General features: G+C 36.8%; 1 protein-coding gene across 4 annotated transcripts in view; it reads left to right on the top strand.

Annotated features, from left to right (window-relative positions):
* Nucleotides 1-26,132, top strand: part of FAM120C (family with sequence similarity 120C) — a 135,132-nt gene that overhangs the window by 52,046 nt on the left and 56,954 nt on the right. For all 4 annotated transcript variants that reach the window (XM_029240895.1, XM_029240894.1, XM_029240893.1 and 1 more), the window contains one exon: nt 20,105-20,354. In XM_029240895.1, coding sequence (XP_029096728.1) covers nt 20,105-20,354 — 250 coding nt within the window. The remainder of the gene's footprint in view (nt 1-20,104; nt 20,355-26,132) is intronic.

Below are 26,132 nucleotides of genomic sequence, written 5' to 3'. Positions count from 1 at the left end.
AAGACTAGAAGAAAGGATATTCTACAGCTGAAGGTATAAATAGGGAACCACAATGAGACAGGTAGGAGGGGTGGAGTTGCAGTGTATTCAAGACCCATCCCTGGGTGGATGAGCAACAAATGGAAGGATAATTACAATTGTAGAGGTTCTCCCCAAAGAGCAACAGGTCTGAGCCCCACGTTGGGCTCCCCAACCTTGGGTACTGACCAGAAAGATAAGACTCCAGAACATCTGGCTTTGAAGGCCGGTGGGACTTACTTTTGGGAGATCCAGAGGGCTGTGAAAAATAGAGGCTCCACTTTTAAAGGGTATGCACAAAATCTCACACACTCCAAGACCCAGGACAGAAGCAGTAATTTGAAAGGAGTCTGGGTCAAACCAAGAGCTGATTTGCAGAGCCTCTCAGAGGGACAGGAGGCAATTGAAACTCATCATGGGGACATCAAACTGCCAGCAGCCATTTCTTGGAGCTCATCCTATCACAGGTATATTGGTGCTGGTAAGCGCCATGTTGGAACCTTCCCTTTAATTTATTACTTGCCTGGACCTGGCCCCACCCACCAGCCAATCAGCACCAGTCCTGGGACATTCCAGGCCAGACAGCTAGCTGGGCAGTTACATGGACCCACCCACCAGTAGGCTGGCTGCTGTACTGAGCTCCCAGCCACACCAGGACCCAGCCCCATCCACCTGCAGGCCAACATCAACTCCAACACACTGGGACCTGGCTCCACCCACAAGTGGGCCGGCACTAGCCCCAGGACCCGGCTTCATCTGCTAGTGGGTGAACACCAGGCCCTGGACCCTCTGGATCCCAGCCCCACCCATTAGCCTTCCAACACTAGCTCCAGAACTAGAGACAAAGAAGGACATTACATAATGATCAAAGGGTCAATCCAAGAAGATATAAAAATTATAAATATGTATGCAGCCAACATAGGAGCAACTAAATACACAAGGCAAATGCTAACAGCCATAAAGGGAGAAATTGACAGTAACACAGTAATGTTAGGGGACTTTAACACCCCACTTACATCAATGGACAGATCATCCAGACAGAAAATCAATGAAACACTGGCCTTAAATGACACATTAGTCCAAATGGACTTAGTAGGTATATAGAAGTTCCATCCAAAAGTAGCAGAATACACATTCTTTTCAAGTGCACATGGAAAATTCTACAGGATAGATCACACGCTGGGCCACAAAACAAGTCATAGTAAATTTTAGAAGACTGAAGTCATATCAGGCATCGTTTCCAACCACAACAATATGAAATTAGAAGTCAACTACAAGGAAAAAAAACCTGCAAAAAAACCCAAACACATGGAGGCTAAACAATATGCTACTAAACAACCAATGAGTCACTGAAGAATTTAAGAGGAAATCAAATAAAACTAGGAGACAAATGCAAATAGAAACACAATGATCCAGAATCTATGGTGGGATGCAGCAAAAGCAGTTCTAAGAGGGAAATTTATAGTGATGCAAGCTAACCTCAAGAAACAAGAAAAATCTCAATCAACATCACCTTATGCCTAAAGAAAGTAGAAAAAGAAAAGAAAAAATCCCAAAGGTAATAGAAGGAAAGAAATAATATAGATCAGAACAGAAATAAATGCCATGGAGACTAAAAAAACAAAAAATAGAAAAGATCAATGAACTTACGACCTTATTCTTTGAAATGATAAAATTGGTAAATCTTTAGCCAGACTCATCAAGAAAAAAAGAGAGAGGGCCCAAATCAATAAAATCAGAAATGAAAAAGGAGAGGTTACAGCCAACACCACAGAAATGCAAAAGATCATAAGAGATTCCTATGGACAATTATGCACCAATAAAATGGACAGCCTATTCCAGGGGGGAAGGCTGGCGGGGGAGGGTTAGATTGGGAGTTTGGGATTGACATGTACACACTGCTATATTTAAAATGGATAACCAACAAGGACCTACTGTATAGCACAGGGAACTCTGCTCAATACTCTGTAATAACCTAAATGGGAAAAGAATTTGAAAAAGAATAGATACATGTATATGTATAACTGAATCACTTTGCTGTACACCAGAAACTAACACAACATTGTTAATCAACTACACTCCAATATACAATAAATTTTTTAATAAATAAATAAAATGGACAACCTAGAAGAAGTGTATAAATTCCTAGACATGTACAATCTCTCAAGACTGAATCAGGAAGAAACAGAAGATATGAACAGGCCAATTAGCAGTAATAAAATTGAATCAGTAATCAATAACTCCCAATAACCAATCACATCAAAAAGATTAAAATACCTGGGGCTAAATCTAATCAAGGTGGTAAAACACCTGTACTCAGAAAATTATAAGACTTTGATGAAAGAGATTGAAGATGACACAAACAGATAGAAAGATATACAGTGCTCATGGAATGGAAGAATTAATAGAATTAATATTGTCAAAAAGATCATACTACCCGAGGTAATCTAAAGATTCAATGCAATCACTATCAAAATACCAATGACATTTTCCACAGAATTAGAACAAACAATTCTAAAATTTATATGGAAACACAGAAGACCCCAAGTAGCCAAAACAATCTTAAAAAAGAACATGGAGAACAGTATGGAGATTTTTCCTTAATAAACTAAAAATAGAACTACCATATGATCCAGCAATCCCACTCCTGGGCATATACCTGGAAAAGATGAAAACTCTAATTCAAAAAGATACATGCAGCCCAATGGTCGTAGCAACACTATTTACAATAGCCAAGACATGGAAGCAACCTAAATGTCCATCAACACAGGAATGTATAAAGAAGATATGGTATATATATACATATATATATGTATACACACACACATAGTGTGGAATATTACTCAGCCATAAAAAAGGATGAAATAATGCCATTTGCAGCAATATAGATGGACCTAGAGATAAGTGAAGTAAATCAGACAAAGAAAGACAAATATGTGATACTGCTTATACGTGGAATCTAAAAAAATGGCACAAATGAACTTATTTACAAAACAGAAACAGACTCACAGACTTTGAAAAACTTATGGTTACCAAAGGGGAAAGGTTGGGGGGGAGGGATAAATTAGGTTGTTGGGATTAACATATACACAGTACTGTATATAGAACAGATAATCAACAAGGATCTACTGTGTAGCACAGGGAACTCTACTCAGTACTCTAATAACCTATATGGGAAAAGAATCTGAGAAAGAACATATTTTTATATATATTATGTATGTTATATATAGTTATATATTATACAGTATATTATAATAGTTATATATATAATGTATATATGTATAAACATGAATCACTTTGCTGTACATCTGAAACTAACACAACATTGTAAATTTTTTTAAAAAGAAGAACAAAACAGGAGGCATCACAGTCCCTAATTTCAAACTATACTATAAAGCTTCAATAATCAAAATAGTATGATACTGGCACAGAAAACAGATATGTGGATTAATGGAACCAAATGGAGAGCCCATAAATGAGCCCATAGTTATATCAGCAATTTATCTATGAGAAAGGAGGCAAGAATATTCAATGAGGAAGAAGACAGCCTCTTCAATAAATGGTGTTGGGAAAACTAGATAGCTATATGGCAGTGGATTAAAAAGTTAAATGTAATACCTGAAACCATAAAACTCCTAGAAGAAAACCTAGGCCCTATGCTCTTTGACATCAGTCTTAGCAATATTTTTTGGCATATGTCTCCTCATGCAAGGAAAGCTAAAGCAAAAATAAACAAATGGGACTACATCAAACCAAAAACTCTGTGCACAGCATATAAAACTATCAACAAAACAAAAAGGCTGTCTACTGAATTGAGAAAGATATTTGCAAGTGATATATCAACGATGGGTTAATATCCAAAATATACAAAGAATGCATACAACTCCACATCAAAAAAACAAACAACCCAATTAAATAACGGGCATAGGCTCTGAACAGACATTTTTCTAAAGAAGACATACAGATGCCATCTTTTCACAGGCATGTGAAAAAATGCTCAACTTCTCTAATCATCAGGAAAATACCACAATGAGATATCACCTCACACCTTTCAGAATGGCTATTATCAAAAAGACAACAAATAACAAATATTGGCAAGGGTGTGGAGGAAAGGGAACCCTTTCTAAAAATTTAATTTAATTTTTATTTTATATTGTGGTATAGTTGATTTACAATGTTGTGTTAGTTTCAGGTGTACAGCAGAGTGGTTCAGTTATACATATACTTATCTCCATTCTTTTTCAGATTCTTTTCCCATATAGGTTATTACAGAATATTGAGTAGAGTTCCCTGTGCTATTCAATAGGTCCCTGTTGATTGTCAATTTTATATATAGTAGTGTGTATATTTTAATCCCAACCTCCTAGTTTATTCCTCTCCCACAACCCTTCCCTTTCTGATTTGTTAACCATAAGTTTGTTTTCAAAGTCTGTGAGTCTGTTTGTCTGTTTCTGTTTTGTAAATCAGTTCATTTGTGTCATCCTTTTTTTTTTTTTTTTTTTGGCCACACTGCACAGCTTGTGGGATCTTAGTTGCCTGACCAGGGAATGAACCTGGGCCCCAGCAGTGAAAGCACTGAGTCCTAACCACTGGACCACCAGGGAATTCCCTTGTGTCATCTTTTTAAATTCCACATATAAGTGATATCATATGATATTTGTCTTTCTCTGACTCACTTCACTTACTATGATAATCTGTAGGTCCATCCATGTTGCTGCAAATGGCATTATTTCATTCTTCTTTATGGCTGAGTAATATTTTGTTGCATATATGTACCACATCTTTATACATTCCTCTGTTGATGGACATTTAGGTTGCTTCCATGTCTTGGCTATTGTAAATAATGCTGCAGTGAAAATTGGGTTGCCTGTATCTTTTTGAATTATGGTTTTCTCCGGATATATGCCCAGGAGTGGGGTTGCTGGATCATATGGTAGTTCTATTTTTAGTTTTTAAAGGAACCTCTGTACTGTTCTCCATAATAGTTGTACCAATTTACATTCCAACCAATAGTGTAGGAAGACTGGAGGAAAGGGAACCCTTGTTGGTGAGAATGTAAATTGGTACAGCCACTATGGAAAACAGTGTAGAGATTCCTCAAAAAAAATAAAAATAGAACCACCATATGATCCAGCAATTCCATATCTGAGTATTTATCTGAAGAAAACAAAAACATTAATTTGAAAAGATATATGCACCCCTATGTTCATTGCAGCACTTTTTACAATAGCAAAGATATGGAAGCAACCTAAGCTTTCATCGACAGATGAGTGGATAAAGAAGAAATGGTATATATATGCAGTGGAATATTTTTTGATCATAAAATAGGATTAAATCTTGCCACTTGTGACAACATGGGTGAACCTAGAAGGTATTATGCTAAGTGAAATAAGTCAGGCAGAGAAAGACAAATACTGTATGATTTCAGTTATATGTGGAATCTAAAAAATAAGTGATTGAATATAACAAACTAGAAACAGACTCACAGATATAGAGAACAAGCAGGTGGTTGCCAGAGGGAGGGGTATGGGGAGATGAGTGAAATAGGTGAGGGAAATTAAGAGGTACAAACTTCCAGTTATAAAATAAGTAAGTCATGGGAACATAGTATATAGCATATGGAATATAGTCAATATTATTGGAATAACTTTGTATTGTGATAGATGGTAACTAGACTTATTGGAGTGATCATTTTGTAATATATAAAAATATCAACACTGTTGTACAACTGAAACTAATATAATATTTTAAGTCAATTTTACTTCAATAAAAAATGAAATACAATTAATTTCTGTACGTTTATTTTGTATCCTGTAGTCTTCAGCTCACATTATTTCTAGGAGTTTTGCTGTAGATTTCTTGTGATTTTCTACATGGACTATATGTCATCTGCAGTTAGGGTCAGTTTTATTTCTTCCTTTCTGATCTGTATGCCTTCTATTTCATTTTCTTGCCTTCCTACACTCACTAGAACTTCCAGTAATATGTTGAAGAGCAGTGGTAAGGGCAGACATCCTAGCCCTGTTTCTGATTTTAAGAGAAAAACATACAGCCTTAAACCATTAAGTACAATGTTAGTAGGAGGTTTTTTTGTAGATGTTCTTTACCAAGTTGAAGAAATTCCCTTCTATTTCTAGTTTCCAGAGAGTTATTTTTTTAATATTTATTTATTTACGTATTTGGCTGCGCTGGGTCTTAGTTGCAGCATGTGGGATCTTCATTGTGGTATGCAGGATCTTTAGTTGAGATAAGGGATCTTTTAGTTGCGGCATGTGAACTCTTAGTTGCAGCATGTGGGATCTAGTTCCCTGATCAGGGATTGAATCCAGGCCCCCTGCATTGGGAGCACGGAGCCTTAGCCACTGGACCACCAGGGAAGTTCCCAGAGAGTTTTTTTTTAATCATGAGCGATTGTCAAATTTTGTCAAATGTTTTTCTGCATCCACTGAGATGATTATATTATTTTTCTTCTTTAGCCTGTTTGTATGGTGGATTACATTGATTTTTCAAGGATTGAACCAGCCTTGCAACTGTGGAATAAACCCTACTTGGCCACGGTGTATAATTCATTTTATATATTGCTGAATTCTATTGACTAATATTTTGTTAAGAATTTGTACATCTATATTGATGAGGAATATCAGTCTGAAGTACTTTTATGTACTGTCTTTATCTGGCTTTTGCATCAGCATAATACTGGCTTTATAAAAATAGTTCAGAAGCGTTCACTCCTATTTTCTAAAAGGATTGTCTACACAATCCTTGATTGTGACAATTGTGACAACTGCTGTTAATTTTTTGTTAAACATTTAGTAGAATTCTCCAGTGAAACCAGTTGAGCCAGGTTTTGTGTGTGTGTGTGTGTGTGTGTGTGTGTGTGTGTGTGTGTGAAGTTTTAAATTAAATTTCATTAAAATTTATAGGGCTAATCAAATTATCTACTTGATATTAGGTGTGTTCTGGTAGCTTGCATTTTTTGAGAAATTGGTCTATTTTGCGTAAGTTGTCAAATTTATGTGTGCAGAGTTGTTTACAGTATTCCCATACAATTCTTTTGATATCTGCAGGTTTTGTGGTGATATCCTGTCTCATTCTTGATATTAGCAATTTGTGTCTTCTGTCTCTTTTTCTTTGCAGTCTTGCTATAATATTGTCAATTTTATTGTTCTTTTCAAAGAACCGGGTTTTTGTTTCATTGATTTTTTTTCTCTATTGTTTTTCTGTTTTCAATTTCATTGATTTCTGATTTTATCCTTATTATTTCTTTCCTTGGTTTGCTGAAGGTTTGGCTTTCTGCTCCTCTTCTTGTTAGATGATCAATTAAAGACTTTTCCTCTTTTCTAAATGTGAGCATTTTGTGCTATAAATTTCCCTCTCAGCAGTTATTTAGTTCCATCTCACAAATTTTAATATTCTGTATTTTTATTTTCATTTAGTTCCATTATTTCTTTCTTTTCTTTGAGACTTCCTCTTTGACCCATTAATTATATACAAGTGTTTTGTTATTTTCCAAGTATTTATAGATTTTTCTGTTATCTTTAGGTTAATTTCTTGTTTGATTCCATAGTGGCCTGAGAATATACTCTGTATGATTTCAATTCTTTAAAATTTATTGGAGTTTGTTTTATGGCCCAGGATATGATCTATCATGGCATATGTTCTGTGGGCATGTGAAAAGAACATGTATTATACTCTTGTTGTATGTTCTGTAAGAGTCAATTAGATTCTGTTCATTGATGGTGTTGAGTTCTGTATTCTTGCTGATTTTCTGTATAGTTGATCTACCCATTATTGAGAGGTGGGTTGAAGTCTCTAATTATAATTGTGGATGTGTCTATTTCTCATTTCATTTCTGTCAGTTGTTGCATCATGTATTTTGTGGCTCTGTTATTTGGTGACACACATTTAGGATTGCTATGTCTCCTTGGTGGATTGACCCTTTTAGCATTTTGTAATGTCCCTCTCTGTCCCTGGCAGTTTTTTTGCTCTGAAGTGTACTTATGTGGTATTAATCTAGCCTTTCCTTCTGTCTTTTGATTAATGTTCTCATGGTATATTATTTTCCATTCTTTTCCTTTCAACCTACCAGTATCATTTATATTTGAAGTGAATGTTTTGTAGACAGCATATATTTGGGTCATTTTAAAAAAATTATTTATTTATTTTTGTCTGTGTTGGGTCTTCGTTTCTGTGTGAGTGCTTTCTCTAGTTGAGGCAAGCAGGGGCCACTCTTCATCGCGGTGCGCGGGCCTCTCACTATCGCAGCCTGTCTTGTTGCGGAGCACAGGCTCCAGACACGCAGGCTCAGTAGTTGTGGCTCATGGGCCTAGTTGCTCCGCGGCATCTTCCCAGACCAGGGCTCAAACCCGTGTCCCCTGCATTGGCAGGCAGATTCTCAACCACTGCGCCACCAGGGAAGCCCTGGGTCATGTTTCTTTATCCAGTCTGTCAATCTCTGTATTTAATTGGTGTTGTTAGACCACTTACATTTAATGTAATTACTGACATGTTAGGACTTAAGTCTGTCATTTTATTTTTGCTTCTGTTTGTTTTCTCTGGTTTTCATATCTCTGTTTTCTTATTCTTCCCTTCTATGGATTACATGAACTTATTTTAGAATTCCATTTTTATTTATCTACATGTTTTTGGTATATCTCTTTGTATAGCTATTTCAGTATATTTACTAGGTATTACATTGTATATACATAACTTATTGCAGTCTACTGGTGTTGACATTTTACCAGTTCAAGTGAAGTGAACCTGACCTCTGTTGCATCTCTTTACCTTCCTCCATTAATAATTGTCTTAAATATTTTCTCTACAGACATTCAGAGCCACATTAAACAGTATTATAGTTTTTGCTTACCATGAAGTGTAATTTAGAAAACTCAAGAGAAGAAGGAAAATCTATTGTTCTTTCCATTGTTTTTTCTTCCTTTCTGATATTCCAAGATTCCTTCTTTTATCATTTCTTTTCTGTGTAGAGAAGTACCTTTAATCATTTTTTTAGGGTAGGTCTGATTTTAAAAAAGTTTTTTCTTCATCTGGAATGTCTTTATTTCCCCTTTATTCCTGGAGGATATTTTTGTTTTATATAGAATGAGTTTGGAGACGTTCCTTGCTCTTCAATTTCTTGGAATCATTTGAGAAGCATAGTTGTTAGCTCTCCTTTAAATTTTTGGTGCAATTCACTATCAAATTATCTGGTCCTGGACTTCTGTTTGTTGGGAATTTTTTTTACTACTGGTTCAACAGAAATTAATTGTATACATGTTTGACACAATTTCTATCTAATGCCAGCAGGATTCTGTGTGTATGTAGACAAGATTATTCTAATATTTATATGGAAAAACAAAGGAACCAGAATAGCTAAAACATTTTTAAGAAGGAATAATAAATTGGAAGCAGTCATTCTACCTGATTACAAGACTTATTATGTCGCTACAGTAATTAAGAATGTGTGGTACTGGCAGTGATATATAGACATATAGACAAATGGAACAGAGTAGGGAACCCAGAAATAGCCTCATACAAGTACAGCCAACTGATTTTTGACAAAGCCACAGAAGCACTTTGGTGGAAGAAAGGTTGTCTTTTTAACAAGTGGTACTGGATCAATTGGAAATCCATAGGTGAGCAAGTACTACATATCTAGACTAGTATCTGAAATACTCTGAAAGCAAGTATCTGAAAGAACTCAAAACTGAACAATATGTATACCTATAGCTGATTCACTTTGCTATACAGCAGAAACTAAGACAACATTGTAAAGCAATTATATTCCAATAAAGATGTTAAAAAAAACCCACCATTTAACTAGTCTGATGACACTTATTTGTACAAAATAATTATGAACTTTGACTTAATGCTCATTTAAAAATAATAAAGTCTTAGGAGCCTTAGATTATCTATATATATCTATATCTGTATTTATCTATTCTCCTTAATGTCATTTCAGATATAATATAAGCTTCTACTCAAGAATAATAAAGAGGAAATTCACTTAAAAAAAACTGAACAGGGCTTCCCTGGTGGCGCAGTGGTTGAGAGTCTGCCTGCTGATGCAGGGGACACGGATTCGTGTCCCGCTCTGGGAGGATCCCACATGCCACGGAGCGGCTGGGCCCATGAGCCATGGCTGCTGAGCCTGCGCGTCCGGAGCCTGTGCTCCGCAATGGGAGAGGCCACAACAGTGAGAGGCCCGCGTACCACACAAAAAAAAAAACCGAAAAAAAAAAACCTGAACAATATAAAAATAATCCAATTAGAAAATCAGCAAAAGACATGCACAAACATTTCACTGAAGAAGATATACATATGGAATATAAAGACATGAAAAGATGTTCAACATCATTAGCCATTAGAAAAATGCAAATTAAAACCACAATGAAGTGTCACGACATACCTATCAGAATGGTTAAAATGAATAATGGTGATAATACAGCATGCTGGATTGGATGTGGAAAAACTGGATCACTCATAATTTGCTGGTGGGAATGTAACATGGTACCGCCACTCTGGAAAATAATTTGGCAGTTACTTAAACCTAAAAATAAGTGTGTAGCACTCACACTTTTGGGCATTTATCCCAGAGAATGAAGACTTATTTTCATGCAGGAACTTACACACAAATATTCATACCACCTTTATTTGTAATAGCCCCATACTGGACACAACCTAGATATCATGGAATATTACTCAGCAAAAAAGGAATGAGCTATTGATATATGCATCAACATGGATAGCTCTCAAGGGCATTATGCTGAGTGAAAATGCCAATCTCAAAATGTTGGATACTGATTCAATTTATGTAACATTCTCAAATTGACAAAATTGTGCAGATAGAGAACAGATTGGTAGTTGCCAGGGATTAAGGATGGTGCTGGAGGGCACTGGGTGTGACCATAAAAGGGGTAGCACGGGGGAGAACTTTGTGGTGATGGAATAGTTCTGTATCTTGATTGTGGTTGGTAGTTATATGAATCTACACATGACACAGAACTATACACATAGTTGTGCCAATGTCAGTTTCCTAGCTTTGATATTGTATTATAATCATTTTATTTTATTTTTCTTTATTTTATTTGTTTTTTGGCCACACTGCATGGTGGAATCTTAGTTCCCTGATCAGGGATCAAACCCGTGACACCTGCAGTGGAAGTGTGTAGTCTCACCCACTGTACTGCCAGGGAAGTCCTTATAATCATTTTAGATATAACCATTGCGGGAAACTAGATAAAGGGTACACAGGACTTCTGTCTACTATCTTCACAACTCCCTGTGAATCTATAATTATTTGAAACTAAAAGGTTTTTTAAAAAAGATCATTCTAGTGGTTGTAGAGTATGGGTATGAGGGGGACTGGACAAGATGAAAGCAGGGACAACAGTCTGGAGACTCTTGCAAGGTAAAAGATGACCCTTTTGTTATTATTTGAGATCTGAACCTCAACAATATTTCTTGTGATGAAGAAAAGGGACAGAGAAAAGGCATGATAAGACAGTAGAATCAGCGGGACCTTTGAAATAATCAGTGTAGAAGGTGAAGGACAGCAAGGAGTCTGGGATGACTTCCAGGTTTCTAGCTTTGGTAACTGAGTAGATACTAAAAGACTTAAATAAAAGAAGATATAGCTTAGGAGCCTGAGGTACACTAGAAGTAGACAGAAGCCATGTTTTCCTTGTCTGTCACACCTTCATAAATCTAAAAGATGTTGTTTTCTTGAGAATTTTGTAGTATTCTTTTAAGTCTTTTGGGGTGTCCTATAGTCTGTTATGAAGCCAGGTATTCATGTGAATCTACCTTGGACTTCTTTCCTTGCCTAGCCTGGTACATCTACTTAAGAAATGAGTTTCAAAATACAGTACCAAGTCCCTTATCCTTGATTTCTCTTTCACGGTTTCAATTACCCAAGGTCAACCATGATTCAAAAATATTAAATGAAAAATTCCAGAAGTAAACAATTCATAAGTTTTCTGTTTTTTTAACATCTTTATTGGACTATAATTGCTTTACAATGGTGTGTTAGCTTCTGCTGTATAACAATGTGAATCAGCTATACCTATACATACATCCCCACATCTCCTGCCTCTTGTGTCTCGCTCCCACCCTCCCTATCCCACCCCTCTAGGTGGGCACAAAGCACCAAGCTGATCTCCCTGTGCTGTGTGGCTGCTTCCCACTAGCTATCTATTTTACATTTGGTAGTGTATATATGTCCATACCACTTTCTCACTTCATCCCAGCTTACCCTTACCCCTCCCCGTGTCCTCAAGTCCATTCTCTATGTCTGTGTCTTTATTCCTGTCCTGCCCCTAGGTTCTTCAGAACCTTTTAATTATTTTTTTAGATTCCATACATAAGTGTTAGCATATGGTATTTGTTTTTCTCTTTCTGACTTACTTCACTCTGCATGACAGACTCTAGGTCCATCCACCTCACTACAAATAACTCAGTTTCGCTTCTTTTTATGGCTGAGTAATATTCCATTGTATATATGTGACACATCTTCTTTATCCATTCAACTGTCGATGGAAACTTACGCTGCTTCCATGTCCTGGCTATTGTAAATAGAGCTGCAATAAACATTGTGGTACATGATTCTTTTTGAATTATGGTATTCTCAGGGTATATGCCCAGTAGTGGGATTGCAGGGTCATATGGTAGTTCTATTTTAAGTTTTTTAAGGGACCTCCATACTGTTCTCCATTGTGGCTGTATCAGTTTACATTCCCCCCAACAGTGCAAGAGGGGATCCCTTTTCTGCACACCCTCTTCAGCATTTATTGTTTGTAGATTTTTTTTCATGATGCCCATTCTGACCATTGTGAGGTGATACCTCATTGTAGTTTTCATTTGCATTTCTCTAATGATTAGTCATGTCGAGCTTCCTTTCATGTGTTTGTTGGCAATCTGTTTATCTTCTTTGGAGAAATGTCTATTTAGGTCTTCTGCCCATTTTTGGATTGGGTTGTTTGCTTTTTGGATATTGAGCTGCATGAGTTGCTTGTATATTTTGGAGACTAATCATTTGTCAGTTGCTTTCTTTGAAAATATTTTCTCCCATTTTGAGGGTTATCTTTCATCTTGTTTATGTTTTCCTTTGTTTTGCAAAAGCTTTTAAGTTTCATTAGGTCCCATTTGTTTTTTTGTTATTATTTCCATTTCGCTAGGAGGTGGGTCAAAAAGGATCTTGCTCTGATTTATGTCATAGAGTGTTCTGCCTATGTTTTCCTCAGAGAGTTTTATAGTGCCTGGTCTTACATGTAGGTCTCTAATCCATTCTGAGTTTATTTATGTATATGGTGTTAGGGACTATTCTAATTTCGTTCTTTTCTGTGTAGCTGTCCAGTTTTCCCAGCACCACTTATTGAAGTGGCTGTCTTTTCTCCATTCTATATTCTTGCCTCCTTTATCAAAGATAAGGTGACCGTATATGCATGGGTTTATCTCTGGGCTTTCTATCCTGTTCCATTGATCTATATTTCAATTTTTGTGCTAGTACCATACTGTCTTGATTACTGTAGCTTTGTAATATAGTCTGAAGTCTGGGAGCCTGATTCCTCCGACTCTGTTTTTCTTTCTCAAGATTGCTTTGGCTATTCAGGGTATTTTTGTTTCCGTACAATTTGTGAAATTTTTTGTTCTAGTTCTGTGAAAAATGGCAGTGGTAATTTGGTAGGGATTGCATTGAATCTGTAGATTGCTTTAGGTAGTAGAGTCATTTTCTCAATGTTGATTTTTCCAATCCAAGAACATGGTATATCTCTCCATCTATTTGTATCATCTTTAATTTCTTTCATCAGTGTCTTATAATTTTCTGCATACAGGTCTTTTGTCTCCTTAGGTAGGTTTATTCCTAGATATTTTATTCTTTTTGTTGCAGTGGTAAATAGGAGTGTTTTCTTAATTTCACTTTCAGATTTTTCATCATTATAGGAATGCAAGGGATTTCTGTGCGTTAATTTTGTATCCTGCTACTTTCCCAAATTCATTGATTAGCTCCACTAGTTTTCCGGTAGCATCTTTAGGATTCTCTATGTATAGTACCGTGTCATCTGCAAACAGTGGCAGTTTTACTTCTTCTTTTCAATTTGGATTCCTTTTATTTCTTTTTCTTCTCTGATGGCTGTGACTAAAACTTCCAAAACTATGTTGAATAATAGTGGTGTGAGTGGGCAACCTTGTCTTGTTCCTGATCTTATAGGAAGTGGTTTCAGTTTTTTGCCATTGAGAATGATGTTGGCTTTGGGTTTGTCACATATGGCCTTGATTATGTTGAGCTAAGTTCCCTCTATGCCTACTTTCTGGAGGGTTTTTTTTTTATCATAAATGGGTGTTGAATTCTGTCAAAAGCTTTTTCTGCATCTACTGAGATGATCATATGGTTTTTCTCCCTCAGTTTGTTAATATGGTTTATCAAATTGATTCATTTGCATATATTGAAGAATCCTTGCATTCCTGGGATAAACCCCACTTGATCATGGTGTATGATCCTTTTAATGTGCTGTTGGCCTCTGCTAATATTTTGTTGAGGAATTTTGCATCTATGTTCATCAGTGATACTGGCCTGTAGTTTTCTTTCTTTGTGGCATCTTTGTCTGGTTTTGGCATCAGGTTGGTGGTGGCCTCCTAGAATGAGTTTGGGAGTGTTCCTCCCTCTGCTATATTTTGGAAGAGTTTGAGAAGGAGGGGTGTTAGCTCTTCTCTAAACATTTGATAGAATTCGCCTGTGAAGCCATCTGCTTCTGGGCTTTTGTTTGTTGGAAGATTTTTAATCACAGTTTCAATTTCAGTGCTTGTGATTGGTCTGTTTCTATTTTCTATTTCTTCGTAGTTCAGTCTCGGAAGGTAGTGCTTTTCTAATAATTTGTCCATTTCTTCCAGGTTGTCCATTTTATTGGCATATAGTTGCTTGTAGTAATCTCTCTTGATCCTTTGTATTTCTGCAGTGTCAGTTGTTACTTCCCCTTTTTCCTTTCTAATTCTATTGATTTGAGTCTTCTCCACTTTTTTCTTGTTGAGTCTGGCTAATGGTTTATCAACTTTGTATATCTTCTCAAAGAACCAGCTTTTAGTTTATTGATCTTTGCTATCGTTTCCTTCATTTCTTTTTATTTCTGATCTGATCTTTATGATTTCTTTGCTTCTGCTACCTTTTGGGGTTTTTTTGTTCTTCTTTCTCTAATTGCTTTTGGTTTAAGGTTAGGTTGTTTATTTGAGATGTTCCTTGTTTCTTGAGGTAAGATTGTATTGCTCTAAACTTCCCTCTTAGAACTGCTTTTGCTGCATCCCATGGGTTTTGGGTCGTTGTGTTTTCATTGTCATTTGTTTCTGCTTATTTTTTGATTTCCTCTTTGATTTCTTCAGTGATCTCTTGCTTATTTAGTAGTGTATTGTTTAGCCTCCATGTGTTTGTATTTTTTACAGATTTTTTTCCCATAATTGATATCTAGTCTCATAGCGTTGTGAGAAAAGATACTTGATTTCAATATTCTTAAATTTACCAAAGCTTGATTTGTCTCCCAAGGTATTACCTATCCTGGAGAATGTTCCATGAGCACTTGAGAAGAAAGTCTAATCTGTTGCTTTTGGATGGAATGTCCTATAAATATCAATTAAGTCTGTCTTGTTTAATGTATCATTTAAAGCTTGTGTTTCCTTATTTATTTTCATTTTGGATCATCTGTCCATCGGTGAAAGTGGGGTGTTAAAGTCCTCTACTATGATTGTGTTACTGTCAATTTCCCCTTTATGGCTGTTAGCATTTGCCTTATGTTTTGCGGTGCTCCTATGTTGGGTGAATAAATATTTACAATTGTTATATCTTCTTCTTGGATTGATCCCTTGATTATTATGTAGTGTCCTTCTTTGTCTCTTGTAATTAGTCTTTATTTTAAAGTCTATTTTGTCTGATATGAGAATTGCTATTCTAGCTTTCTTTGATTTCCATTTGCATGGAATATCTTCTTCCATCCCCTCACTTTCAGTCTGTATATGTCCCTAGGCCTGAAGTGGGTCTCTTGTAGACAGCATATATATGGGTCTTGTTTTTGTATCCATTCAGCCAGTCTTTGTGTTTTGGTTACAGCATTTAATCCATTTATATTTAAGATAGTTATCGATATGTATGTTCCTATTACCATTTTCTTAATTGTTTTGGGTTTGTTATTGTAAGTCTTTTCCTTCTATTGTGTTTGCTGCCTAGAGAAGTTCCTTTGGCATTTGTTGGAGAGCTGGTTTGATGGTGCTGAATTCTCTTAGCTTTTGCTTATCTGTAAAGGTTTTAATTTCTCTGTTGAATCTGAATGAGATCCTTGCTGGTTAGAGTGATCTTGGTTGTAGGTTTTTCCCTTTCATCACTTTAAATATGTCCTGCCACCACTCTCTTCTGTCTTGCAGTCTCTCCTGAAGGATCAGCTGTTAACCTTTTGGGGATTCCATTGTATGTTATTTGTTGTTTTTCCCATGCTACTTTTAATATTTTTTCTTTATATTTAATTTTTGATAGTTTGATTAATATGTGTCTTGGCATGTTTCTCTTTGGATTTATCCTATATGGGACTATCCTATATGGGACTCTTCCTGGACTTGATTGACTGTTTCTTTTCCCATATTAGGGAAGTTTTCACCTATAATCTCTTCAAATATTTTCTCAGTCCCTTTGTCTCTTCTTCTTCTGGGACCCCTATAATTCGAATGTTGGTGCATTTAATGTTGTCCCAGAAGTCTCTGAGACTGTCCTCAATTCTTTTCATTCTTTTTTTTTTATTCTGCTCTGTGGTAGTTATTTCCACTATTTAATCTTCCAGGTCACTTATCTTTTCCTCTGCCTCAGTTATTCTGCTATTGATTCCTTCTAGAGAATTTTTAATTCATTTTTTTGTGTTGTTCATCATGGTTTGTTTGCTCTTTAGTTCTCCTAGTTCCTTGTTAAACGTTTCTTCTATTTTCTCCATTCTATTTCCAAGATTTTGGATCATCTTTACTATCATTACTCTGAATTCCTTTTCAGGTAAACTTCCTATTTCCTCTTTATTTGTTTGGTCTGATGGGTTTTTACCTTGCTCCTTCATCTGCTGTGTTTTCTCTGATCTCATTTTGCTTAACTTACTGTGTTTGGGGTCTCCTTTTCGCAGCTTGCAGGTTCGTAGTTCCCGTTTTTTTTGGTGGCTGCCCCCAGTGGCTAAGCTTGGTTCAGTGGGTTGTGTAGGCTTCCTGGTGGAGGGGACTGGTGCCTGTGTTATGTTGGCTGAAGCTGGATCTTGTCTTTCTGGTGGGCAGGACCACGTCTGGTGGTGTGTTTTGGGGTGTCTGTGAACTTAATATGATTTTAGGCAGCCTCTTTGCTAATGGGTGGGTTTGTGTTCCTGTCTTGCTAGTTGTTTGGCATGGGGTGTCCAGTACTGTAACTTACTGGCTGTTGAGTGGAGCTGGATCTTACCATTGAGATGGAGATCTCTGGCAGAGCTTTCGCTGTTTGATATTACATGGGGCTTGGAGGTCTCTGGTGGAGCAATGTCCTGAACTCGGCTCTCCCACCTCAGAGGCTCAGGCCTGACACCTGGGCAGAGCACCAAGACCCTGTCAGCCACACAGCTCAGAAGAAAAGGGAGAAAAAAGAAAGCAAGAAATAACGAAAACTAAACAAATAAAATAATGTTATTGAAATAGAAAAAATTATTAAAAATAAAAATGTAATTAAAAAAAGAAAGAAGAGAGCAACCAAACCCAAAAACAAATCCTTCAATGCTAACAAGTGCTATAAACTATACTTAAAAAACAAACAAACAGACAGTCAGAATGCTAGGACAAATGGCAAAAGCAAAGCTATACAGTCAAAATCACACAAAGCAGCATACACATACACACTCACAAAAAGAGAAAAAGTAAAATAAATAAATCTATCTATCTATATATGTATACATAAAAAATAAAAAAGGAAGGGCACAACCAAATCAATAAACAAATATACCAATGATAATAAACTCTAAATACTAAACTAAGATAAATATAGAACCAGAAGCAAATTACATGCGGAAAGGAAATCCCAAGTCTACAGTTGTTCCCAAAGTCTAATGCCTCAGTTTTGGGATGATTCGCTGTCTGTTCAGGTTTTCCACAGATGCAGGGTATATCAAGCTGATTGTGGAGATTTAATCCACTGCTCCTGTGGCTGCTGGGAGAAATTGCCCTTTCTCTTCTTTGTTCACACAGCTCCTTGGGTTCACCTTTGGATTTGGCCCTGCCTCTGCGTGTAAGTCACCTGAGGTGTCTTTTGGGAAGTCTGAGGTCTTCTGCCAGTGTTCAGTAGGTGTTCTGTATGAGTTGTTCCACATATAGATGTAGTTGTGATGTATTTGTGGGGAGGAAGGTGATCTCCACGTCTTACTCCTCTGCCATCTTGAAGGCGCCCCCTGAGCTCCAAAGGATCATCTCCGAGCCTCTGAAAAGCCTCAAAGCCACTTCTGAGAAATCTGTGATGTTTCTGCCAGGGGGCAGGCAGCGTTTAGGGCCCTCCATTGAGGACCCAACTTGGAAAGAAAGTCACTGACCCTGGTTTAGATTTCACTGTGTCTGTTTGCTGTCTTACATTCGGCGCCTTTCTTGATGTCTAATTTTCCTTCTTCTCTTTCTATGTCACTGTATAGTACATGGAACTATATTCAATATATTGTAATAACCTATAATGGAAAAGTATCTCAGTCCTCCTGGCTGGAATATTTATCCATCCATGTGGTCAAATATTCATTCAGACGAGGGCCATGCCCGAGGGATGGTGGAGCAACAAGACAGGAACTGGAGTCTCCGGCAGCTCGGAACCTTACTGATCTTAGAATGCTCACCTCCAGTCCTGGGCATGGTCTCCCCCTGCTTGTACCAGGCTTGGTCTTTGTGACCACTGGGATACTGCAAAAGGGATGTCAGGGTATAGTGGAGACTTCCATTTTAATCTTGCGTTCTTTATCTCAGACTATAATAGGGGCTGGGTGGGCACGCAGCCAATTCATAAATTTTAAGTTGCACACTGTTTTGAGTAGTGTGATGAAATCTCGCATAATCCTGCTCCCTCCCACCCAGGATGTGAAACATTCCTCTCTTCAGCGTATGCTGCCTGTTAGTCACTTAGTAGCTGTCTGGGTTATCAAATCAACTGTCCCAGTATCTCAGTGCTTATGTTCAATTAACCCTTATTTTACTTAATAATGGCCCTGAAGTGCAAGAGTAGTGATGCTGGCAATTCAGATATGCCAAAAGGAAGCTGTAAAGTGCTTCCTTTAAGTGAAAAGGTGAAAGTTCTCAACTTAATAAGGGAAGAAAAAATATCATATGCTGACGTTACTAAGATCTATAGTAAGAACAAAAAGATCTATGGTAAGAACGAGTCTTCTGTCTGTGAAATTGTGAAGAAGGAAAAAGAAATTTGTGCTAGTTTTGCTGTCACATCTCGAACTGCAAAAGTTATGGACACAGTACACGATAAGTGCTTAGTTAAGATGGAAATGGCATTAAATTTGTACAATAAGATATTTGGAGAGAGAGAGACCACTTTAACATAACTTTGATTACAGTATGTTGTTATAACTGTTCTATTTTATTATTAGTTATTGTTGTTAATCTCTTACGTACCTTTATCATAGGTATGTAGGTATAGGAAAAAACATAGTATATTGCAGGATTCGGTACTGTCCATGGTTTTGGGCATCCACTGGGGGTCTTGGAACTTATTCCCTGCAAATAAGTGGGGGACTGCTGTGTGACTGTAGAGCTGTGTGACCATTGAGCTTTGATTCCTTTTTTCACCTGCAAAATGAGCACTGTGTTTTGTGATAATATAGTCATAATGCTTCTCTCTCAGGTTTGTTCTGAAGAGTAAGTAAGATTTACATTTATATGTAAAATACTTAATACATACCAAGCATCTAATAAATGCTTACTACTCCTGCTGTTACTACTGCTAACAATAAAAATTATAGTGACAGAACATACAAAGATGTTGAAGTGTGATGGTTTCTGTCAATTGTGACCAGCTGCAGAAATGCTCAGAGTCTCTATAGCCAGTTTTTCCTCAATTTCTGTTTTCTAGTTCCTTCAGTGATCCTTAAAGAGTGGTCTGCCTATAAAGGGAAGTCACCTCAAACCCCTGAGCTGGTGTCTGCCCTGACATTTCGGGAATGGACTTGCCCAAACCTCAAGAAGCTCTGGCTAGGCAAAGCAGTTGAGGACAAGAACAGAAGGATGCGTGCCTTCCTGGCCTGTATGAAGTCAGACACACCCAGTATGCTCAATCCAGCTAACGTCCCCACCCATCTGCTGCTCATGTGCTGTGTACTCCGGTAAGCCATGTGACCGGGAAGTGGTCAGTTCATTTCTATTTTATTTTTTTTGACATTTCCTTTAAGCACGTGGTTTTTATGGTATTTTGAGGTGGGGAAGTTTTATGTTTACTTTAGACTTCAGAAACATTGGAAATCAATTGCTATGATAGTCTCCTCAGTTTATGATCTGTCATCATCAGCCCATGCATAAACACTTTTATTTTTTGGTTTTATATTTGGTTTTTGTCCCCTTCAGCCTTTCTTCCTGATTCAGTCCCCTTCTCTCTACCCATAGTTATCCACTCTTGGGTATTTGATGTGTGTCCCTCCAAGCCATCTTCCATATATATATATATATATATATATATATATATATGCATGCACAATCTATAGTGATGTTTATATGTGTAGATTTTTTCCTTTTTTAACATGAAAGATACTGTGTTGTACATATCATTCTATTTCTTACTTTTTCACTCAGTGTTATTTTGTAGATCTTTCTGTATTCGTATATGGTTCGTTCCTGATGACTGCTGAATTATATTCCAACAGTTACTTATATCATAGTACTTTATTTGTTGTTTGATAGTTGTTTCCAGTTCTGGGATATTGCAAACAGTGCTACAGGGAATATCTTCATAGATGTCTCTGTATCTTTGTGTTCCTGTGTCAGTTTATCTGAAGTATGTATTTAGGAGTTGAAGTCCTGGATCCTGTAAATATGCATATAGATTTTTCACCAAATATGGCCAAATTGCTCTAGATTATATTTGTTCTAAATTTATAGTCCTATGAAGAATGCATAAGGGTTTCTATTTCTTCATATTATTGCCAGGGCTGATGTCTTATAACTTCTTAATTTTTGCTAATCCAGTGGGTTTCAAGTAGTATCTTTTATTTTAATTTGCATTTATTTGACTACGGATGAGGTTGATCTTCTTTTTTATATATATTAGCCATTTGTTTTCACATTCTCTGAAGTGCCTATTTATCTTGCAAATTTTCTTTTAGGTTACTTGTCTTTTTTCTTTCTGATTACAGAAGTTTCTTGTGAGATTGGGATTGACATATATACACTACTATGTGTAAAATAGATAACTAATGAGAACCTGCTGTATAGCACAGGGAACTCTACTCAGTGCTCTGTGGTGACCTAAATGGGAAGGAAATCCAAAAAATAGGGGATATATGTATACATATAGCTGATTCACTTAGCTGTACAGCAGAAACTAACACAACATTGTAAAACAACTATACCCCAATTAAAAAAAGAAAAAAAAGAACAATACCCAAGAAGTGACAATGGTGACAGCAACTGGCTATCTTTATGCAACTGTAAATTTGGTTCAACTTTCTTTAGGGCAATTTAGCAATCTGTATATAAATGACAATTTAACAAGACTGTATGTTAAACCTTAAATACATAATATACCCTAAACAAATAAACATACGAATAAAGCAAATATCTTTTCTATATCTGTGTGTATATGTGTCAAATATCTTTTCCAGTCAGCCACAATTTTTTAGAAATTTATGTACAATATCCTTTTTAGAACAAAAGTATTTCATTCTCACTGACCTTTCATTATGATTTCATATATACAGAAAAGTGGGACTTCCCTGGCGATCCAGTGGTTAAGACTCCACCCTTCCACCGCAGGGGGCGTGGGTTCCATCCCTGGTCAGGGAACTAAGATCCCTCATGCCACACCATGTGGCGTGGCCAAAAAAAAAAAAAAAACACAGGAAAGTTGGAAGGATAGGATGGCAAACACTCATATGACCACCACTTAGATTCTGTAATTAACAGCTTTATACCATATAACCATATAAACACTCATATGACCACCACTTAGATTCTATAATTAACAGCTTTATACCATATAACCATATAACTATCCCTCTCTCCATCTCTAGCCATCCATTTATCCATCCTTTTTGATGCATTTCCAAGTAATTTGCAGATATCAGTACACTTTACCCCTAACCAATAAGTATTTAAGTTGATTTTGTCAAACCCATCAATCTGTACATTTATAGTGTGTGCTTTGGGGATCTTATTTAATAAATTCTTCCCTACCCCTGGGTCATAAAGATGTGTCTACTTTTTCTGTAACTATAATGTAACTGTTTACATTATAGTTTTATAATGTTGCCTTCCATATAAGGTCTTTAATATAGTGGGTATTTATTCTGTATATGCTGTATAAAATGATCTAATTTTATTTTCTCTACATAATAAGCCAGTTTTCCCAACCCCGTTTATTAAATGACCTGTTCTCTCCCCATTGATTTGTGTTACCACCATTATTAGGTACCAAGTTCCTGTATATTCTTGAGTCCATTCCTGGATTCTATTTTGTTCCATTGCCTACTTGCTGTGTTGCCAGTATCACATTCTTTGAATTATTAACGGTTTGTAATTTGCCTTAATATCAGGTCAGGTAAATCTCCACTCTGCTTTTCTTGTTGCAGACTTGTACTAACTATTCTTGAACCACATAAATCTTTTATTTTTAATATCTTTATTGGAGTATGATTGCTTTACAATGTTGTTAGTTTCTGCTGTAGAACAAAGTGAATCAGCTATACGTATACATATATCCCAATATGCCCTCCCTCTTGTGTCTCCCTCCCACCTTCCCTATCCCACCCCCCTAGGTCGTCACAAAACATGGAGCTGAACTCCCTGTACTCTGCAGCAGCTTCCCACTAGCCATCCATTTTACATTTGGTAGTGTATATATGTCAATGCTACTCTCTAACTTCGTCCCGGCTTCTCCTTCCCCCACTGTGTCCTCAAGTCCATTCTCTATGTCTGCGTCTTTATTCCTGCCCTGCCACTAGGTTCATCAGTACCACTTTTTTACTTTCCATATATATGTGTTAGCATACGGTATTTGTTTTTATCTTTCTGACTTACTTCACTCTGTATGACACACTCTAGGTCCATCCAACTCACTACAAATAACCCAATTTCGTTCCTTTCTCTGGCTGAGTAATATTACATTGTATATATGTGCCACATCTTTATCCATTCATCTGTCGATGGGCACTTAGGTTGCTTCCATGTCCTGGCTATTGTAAATAGTGCTGCAATGAACATTGGGGTACGTGACTCTTTTTTTTTTTTAATCACACCACCATCCTCACCCCCCAGCGGCTTTCCCCCCTTGATGTCCATATGTTTGTTCTCTACATCTGTGTCTCAACTTCTGCCCTGCAAACCGGTTAATCTGTACCATTTTTCTAGGTTCCACATATGTGCATTAATATACGATATTTGACTCTTTTTGAATTATGGTTTTCTCAGAGTATATGCCCAGTAGTGGGATTGCTGGGTCATATGGTAGCTCTATTTTTAGTGTTTTAAGGAACCTCCATCTGTTCTCCATAGTGGCTGTATCAATTTTCATTCCTACCAACAGTGCAGGAGAGTTCCCTTTTCTCCACACCCTCTCCAGCATTTATTGTTTCTAGATTTTTTGATGATGGCCATTGTGACTAGTGTGAGGTGATACCTCATTGTGGTTTTGATTTGCATTTCTCTAATGATTAGTGATGTTGAGCATGTTCTCATGTGTTTGTTGGCAATCTGTATATCTTCTTTGGAGAAATGTCTATTTAGGTCTTCTGCCCATTTTTGGATTTGGTTTTTCTTTGTTTTTGTTTTCTTTTTGATATTGAGCTGCATGAGCTGCTTGTATATTTTGGAGGTTAATCCTTTGTCAGTTGCTTTGTTTGCAGATATTTTCTCCCATTCTGAGGGTTATCTTTCCATCTTGTTTATGGTTTCCTTTGCTGTGCAGAAGCTTTTAAGTTTCACTAGGTCCCACTTGTTTATTTTTAATTTCATTCCCATTGCTCTAGGAGGTGGGTCAAAAAGGATCTTACTTTGATTTATGTCATAGGTGTACTGCCTATGTTTTCCTCTAAGAGTTTTATAGTGTCTGGACTTACATTTAGATCTTCAATCCATTTTGAGTTTATTTCTGGATATGGTGTTAGGGAGTGTTCTTTTTTTTCATATTCATATTCTTTCTAGGAAGTGTTCAAATATCATTCTTTTCCATGTAGCTGTCCAGTTTTCCCAGCACCACTTATTGAAGAGGCTGTCTTTTCCCCATTGTGTATTCTTGCCTCCTTTGTCAAAGATAAGGTGACCATATGTGAGTGGGTTTATCTGTGTGCTTTCTATTCTATTCCATTGATCTGTATTTCTATTTCTGTGTCAGTACCATACTGTCTTGATTAGAGTAGCTTTGTAGTATAGTCTAAAGTCAGGGAGCCTGATTCCTCTACCTCCATTTTTCTTTCTCAAGATTGCTTTGACTATTTGGGGTCTTTCTCTGCATTAATTTTGTATTCTGCTACTTTACCAAATTCATTGATTACATCTAGTATTTTCCTGGTGGCATCTTTAGCATTTGCTGTGTATAGTATCATGTCATCTGCAAACAGTGACAGTTTTATTTCGTATTTTCCAATTTGGATTCCTTTTATTTGTTTTTCTTCTCTGATTGCCATGGCTGGCACTTCCAAAACTATGTTGAATAATAGTGGCAAGAGTGGACACTCTTGTCTTTTTCCTGATCTTAGAGGAAATGCTTTCAGTTTTTCACCATTGAGAGTGATGTTGACTGTGGGTTTGTCATATTGCTTTTATTATGTCGAGGCAGGTTACCTCTATGCCCACTTTCTGGAGCGTCTTCATCATAAATGGATGTTGAATTTTGTTAAAAGCTTTTCCTGCATCTATTGAGATGATCATATGGTTTTTCTCCTTCAATTTGTTAATATGGTGTATCACATTAATTGATTTGCATATATTGAAGAATCCTTGCATTCCTGGGATAATCACCACTTGATCATGGTGTATGATCCTTTTAATGTGCTATTGGGTTCTGTTTGCTAGTAGTTTTTTGACGATTTTTGCATGTATGTTCATCAGTGATATTGGCCTGTAATCTTTTTTGTGACATCTTTGTCTGGTTTTGGTATCAGTGTGATGGTGGCCTCGTAGAATGAGTTAGGGAGTGTTCCTCCCTCTGCTATATTTTGAAAGAGTTTGAGAAGTATAGGTGTTAGCTCTTCTCTAAATGTTTGATAGAATTTGCCCGTGAAGCGATCTGGCCCTGGGCTTTTGTTTGTTGGAAGACTTTTTTTTTATAAATGTCTTACTAAACTTTTTTGGGGATTTACTTCTTTTTTAACATCGTTATTGGAGTATAATTGTTCTACAATGATGTGTTAGTTTCTGATTTATAACAAAGTGAATCAGCTATACATATACATATATCCCCATATCTCCTCCCTTGTGCGTCTCCTTCCCACCCTCCCTATCCCATCTGCCTAGGTGATCACAAAGCACCAAGCTGATCTCCCTGTGCTATGTAGCTGCTTGCTGGAAGACTTAATCACACTTTCAATTTCAGTGCTTGTGATTGGTCTGTTTATATTTTCTATTTCTTTCCGGTTCAATCTTGGAAGGTTGTACTTTTCTAAGAATTTGTCCATTTCTTCCAGGTTGTCCATATTATTGGCATTTAGTTCCTTATAGTAGTCTTTCATGATCCTTTGTATTTCTGCGGTGTCAGTTGTTACTTCTCCATTTTCATTTCTAATTCTGTTGATTTGAGTCTTCTCTCTTTTTTTCCTGATGAGTCTGGCTATTGGTTTATCAATTTTATTTGTCTTCTGAAAGAAACAACTTTTAGTTTTATTGATGTTTGCTATTGTTTCCTTCCTTTCTTTTTCATTTATTTATGATCTGATCTTTATGATTTCTTCTGCTAA

The sequence above is a fragment of the Monodon monoceros genome, unplaced genomic scaffold, assembly GCF_005190385.1.
Source record: "Monodon monoceros isolate NGI ecotype Baffin Bay Population unplaced genomic scaffold, NGI_Narwhal_1 Super_Scaffold_22, whole genome shotgun sequence".
Lineage (NCBI taxonomy): Eukaryota > Metazoa > Chordata > Mammalia > Artiodactyla > Monodontidae > Monodon > Monodon monoceros.
The sequence above is the reverse complement of the archived record's forward strand: the minus strand, read 5'-3'. Positions and strand labels throughout refer to the sequence as shown.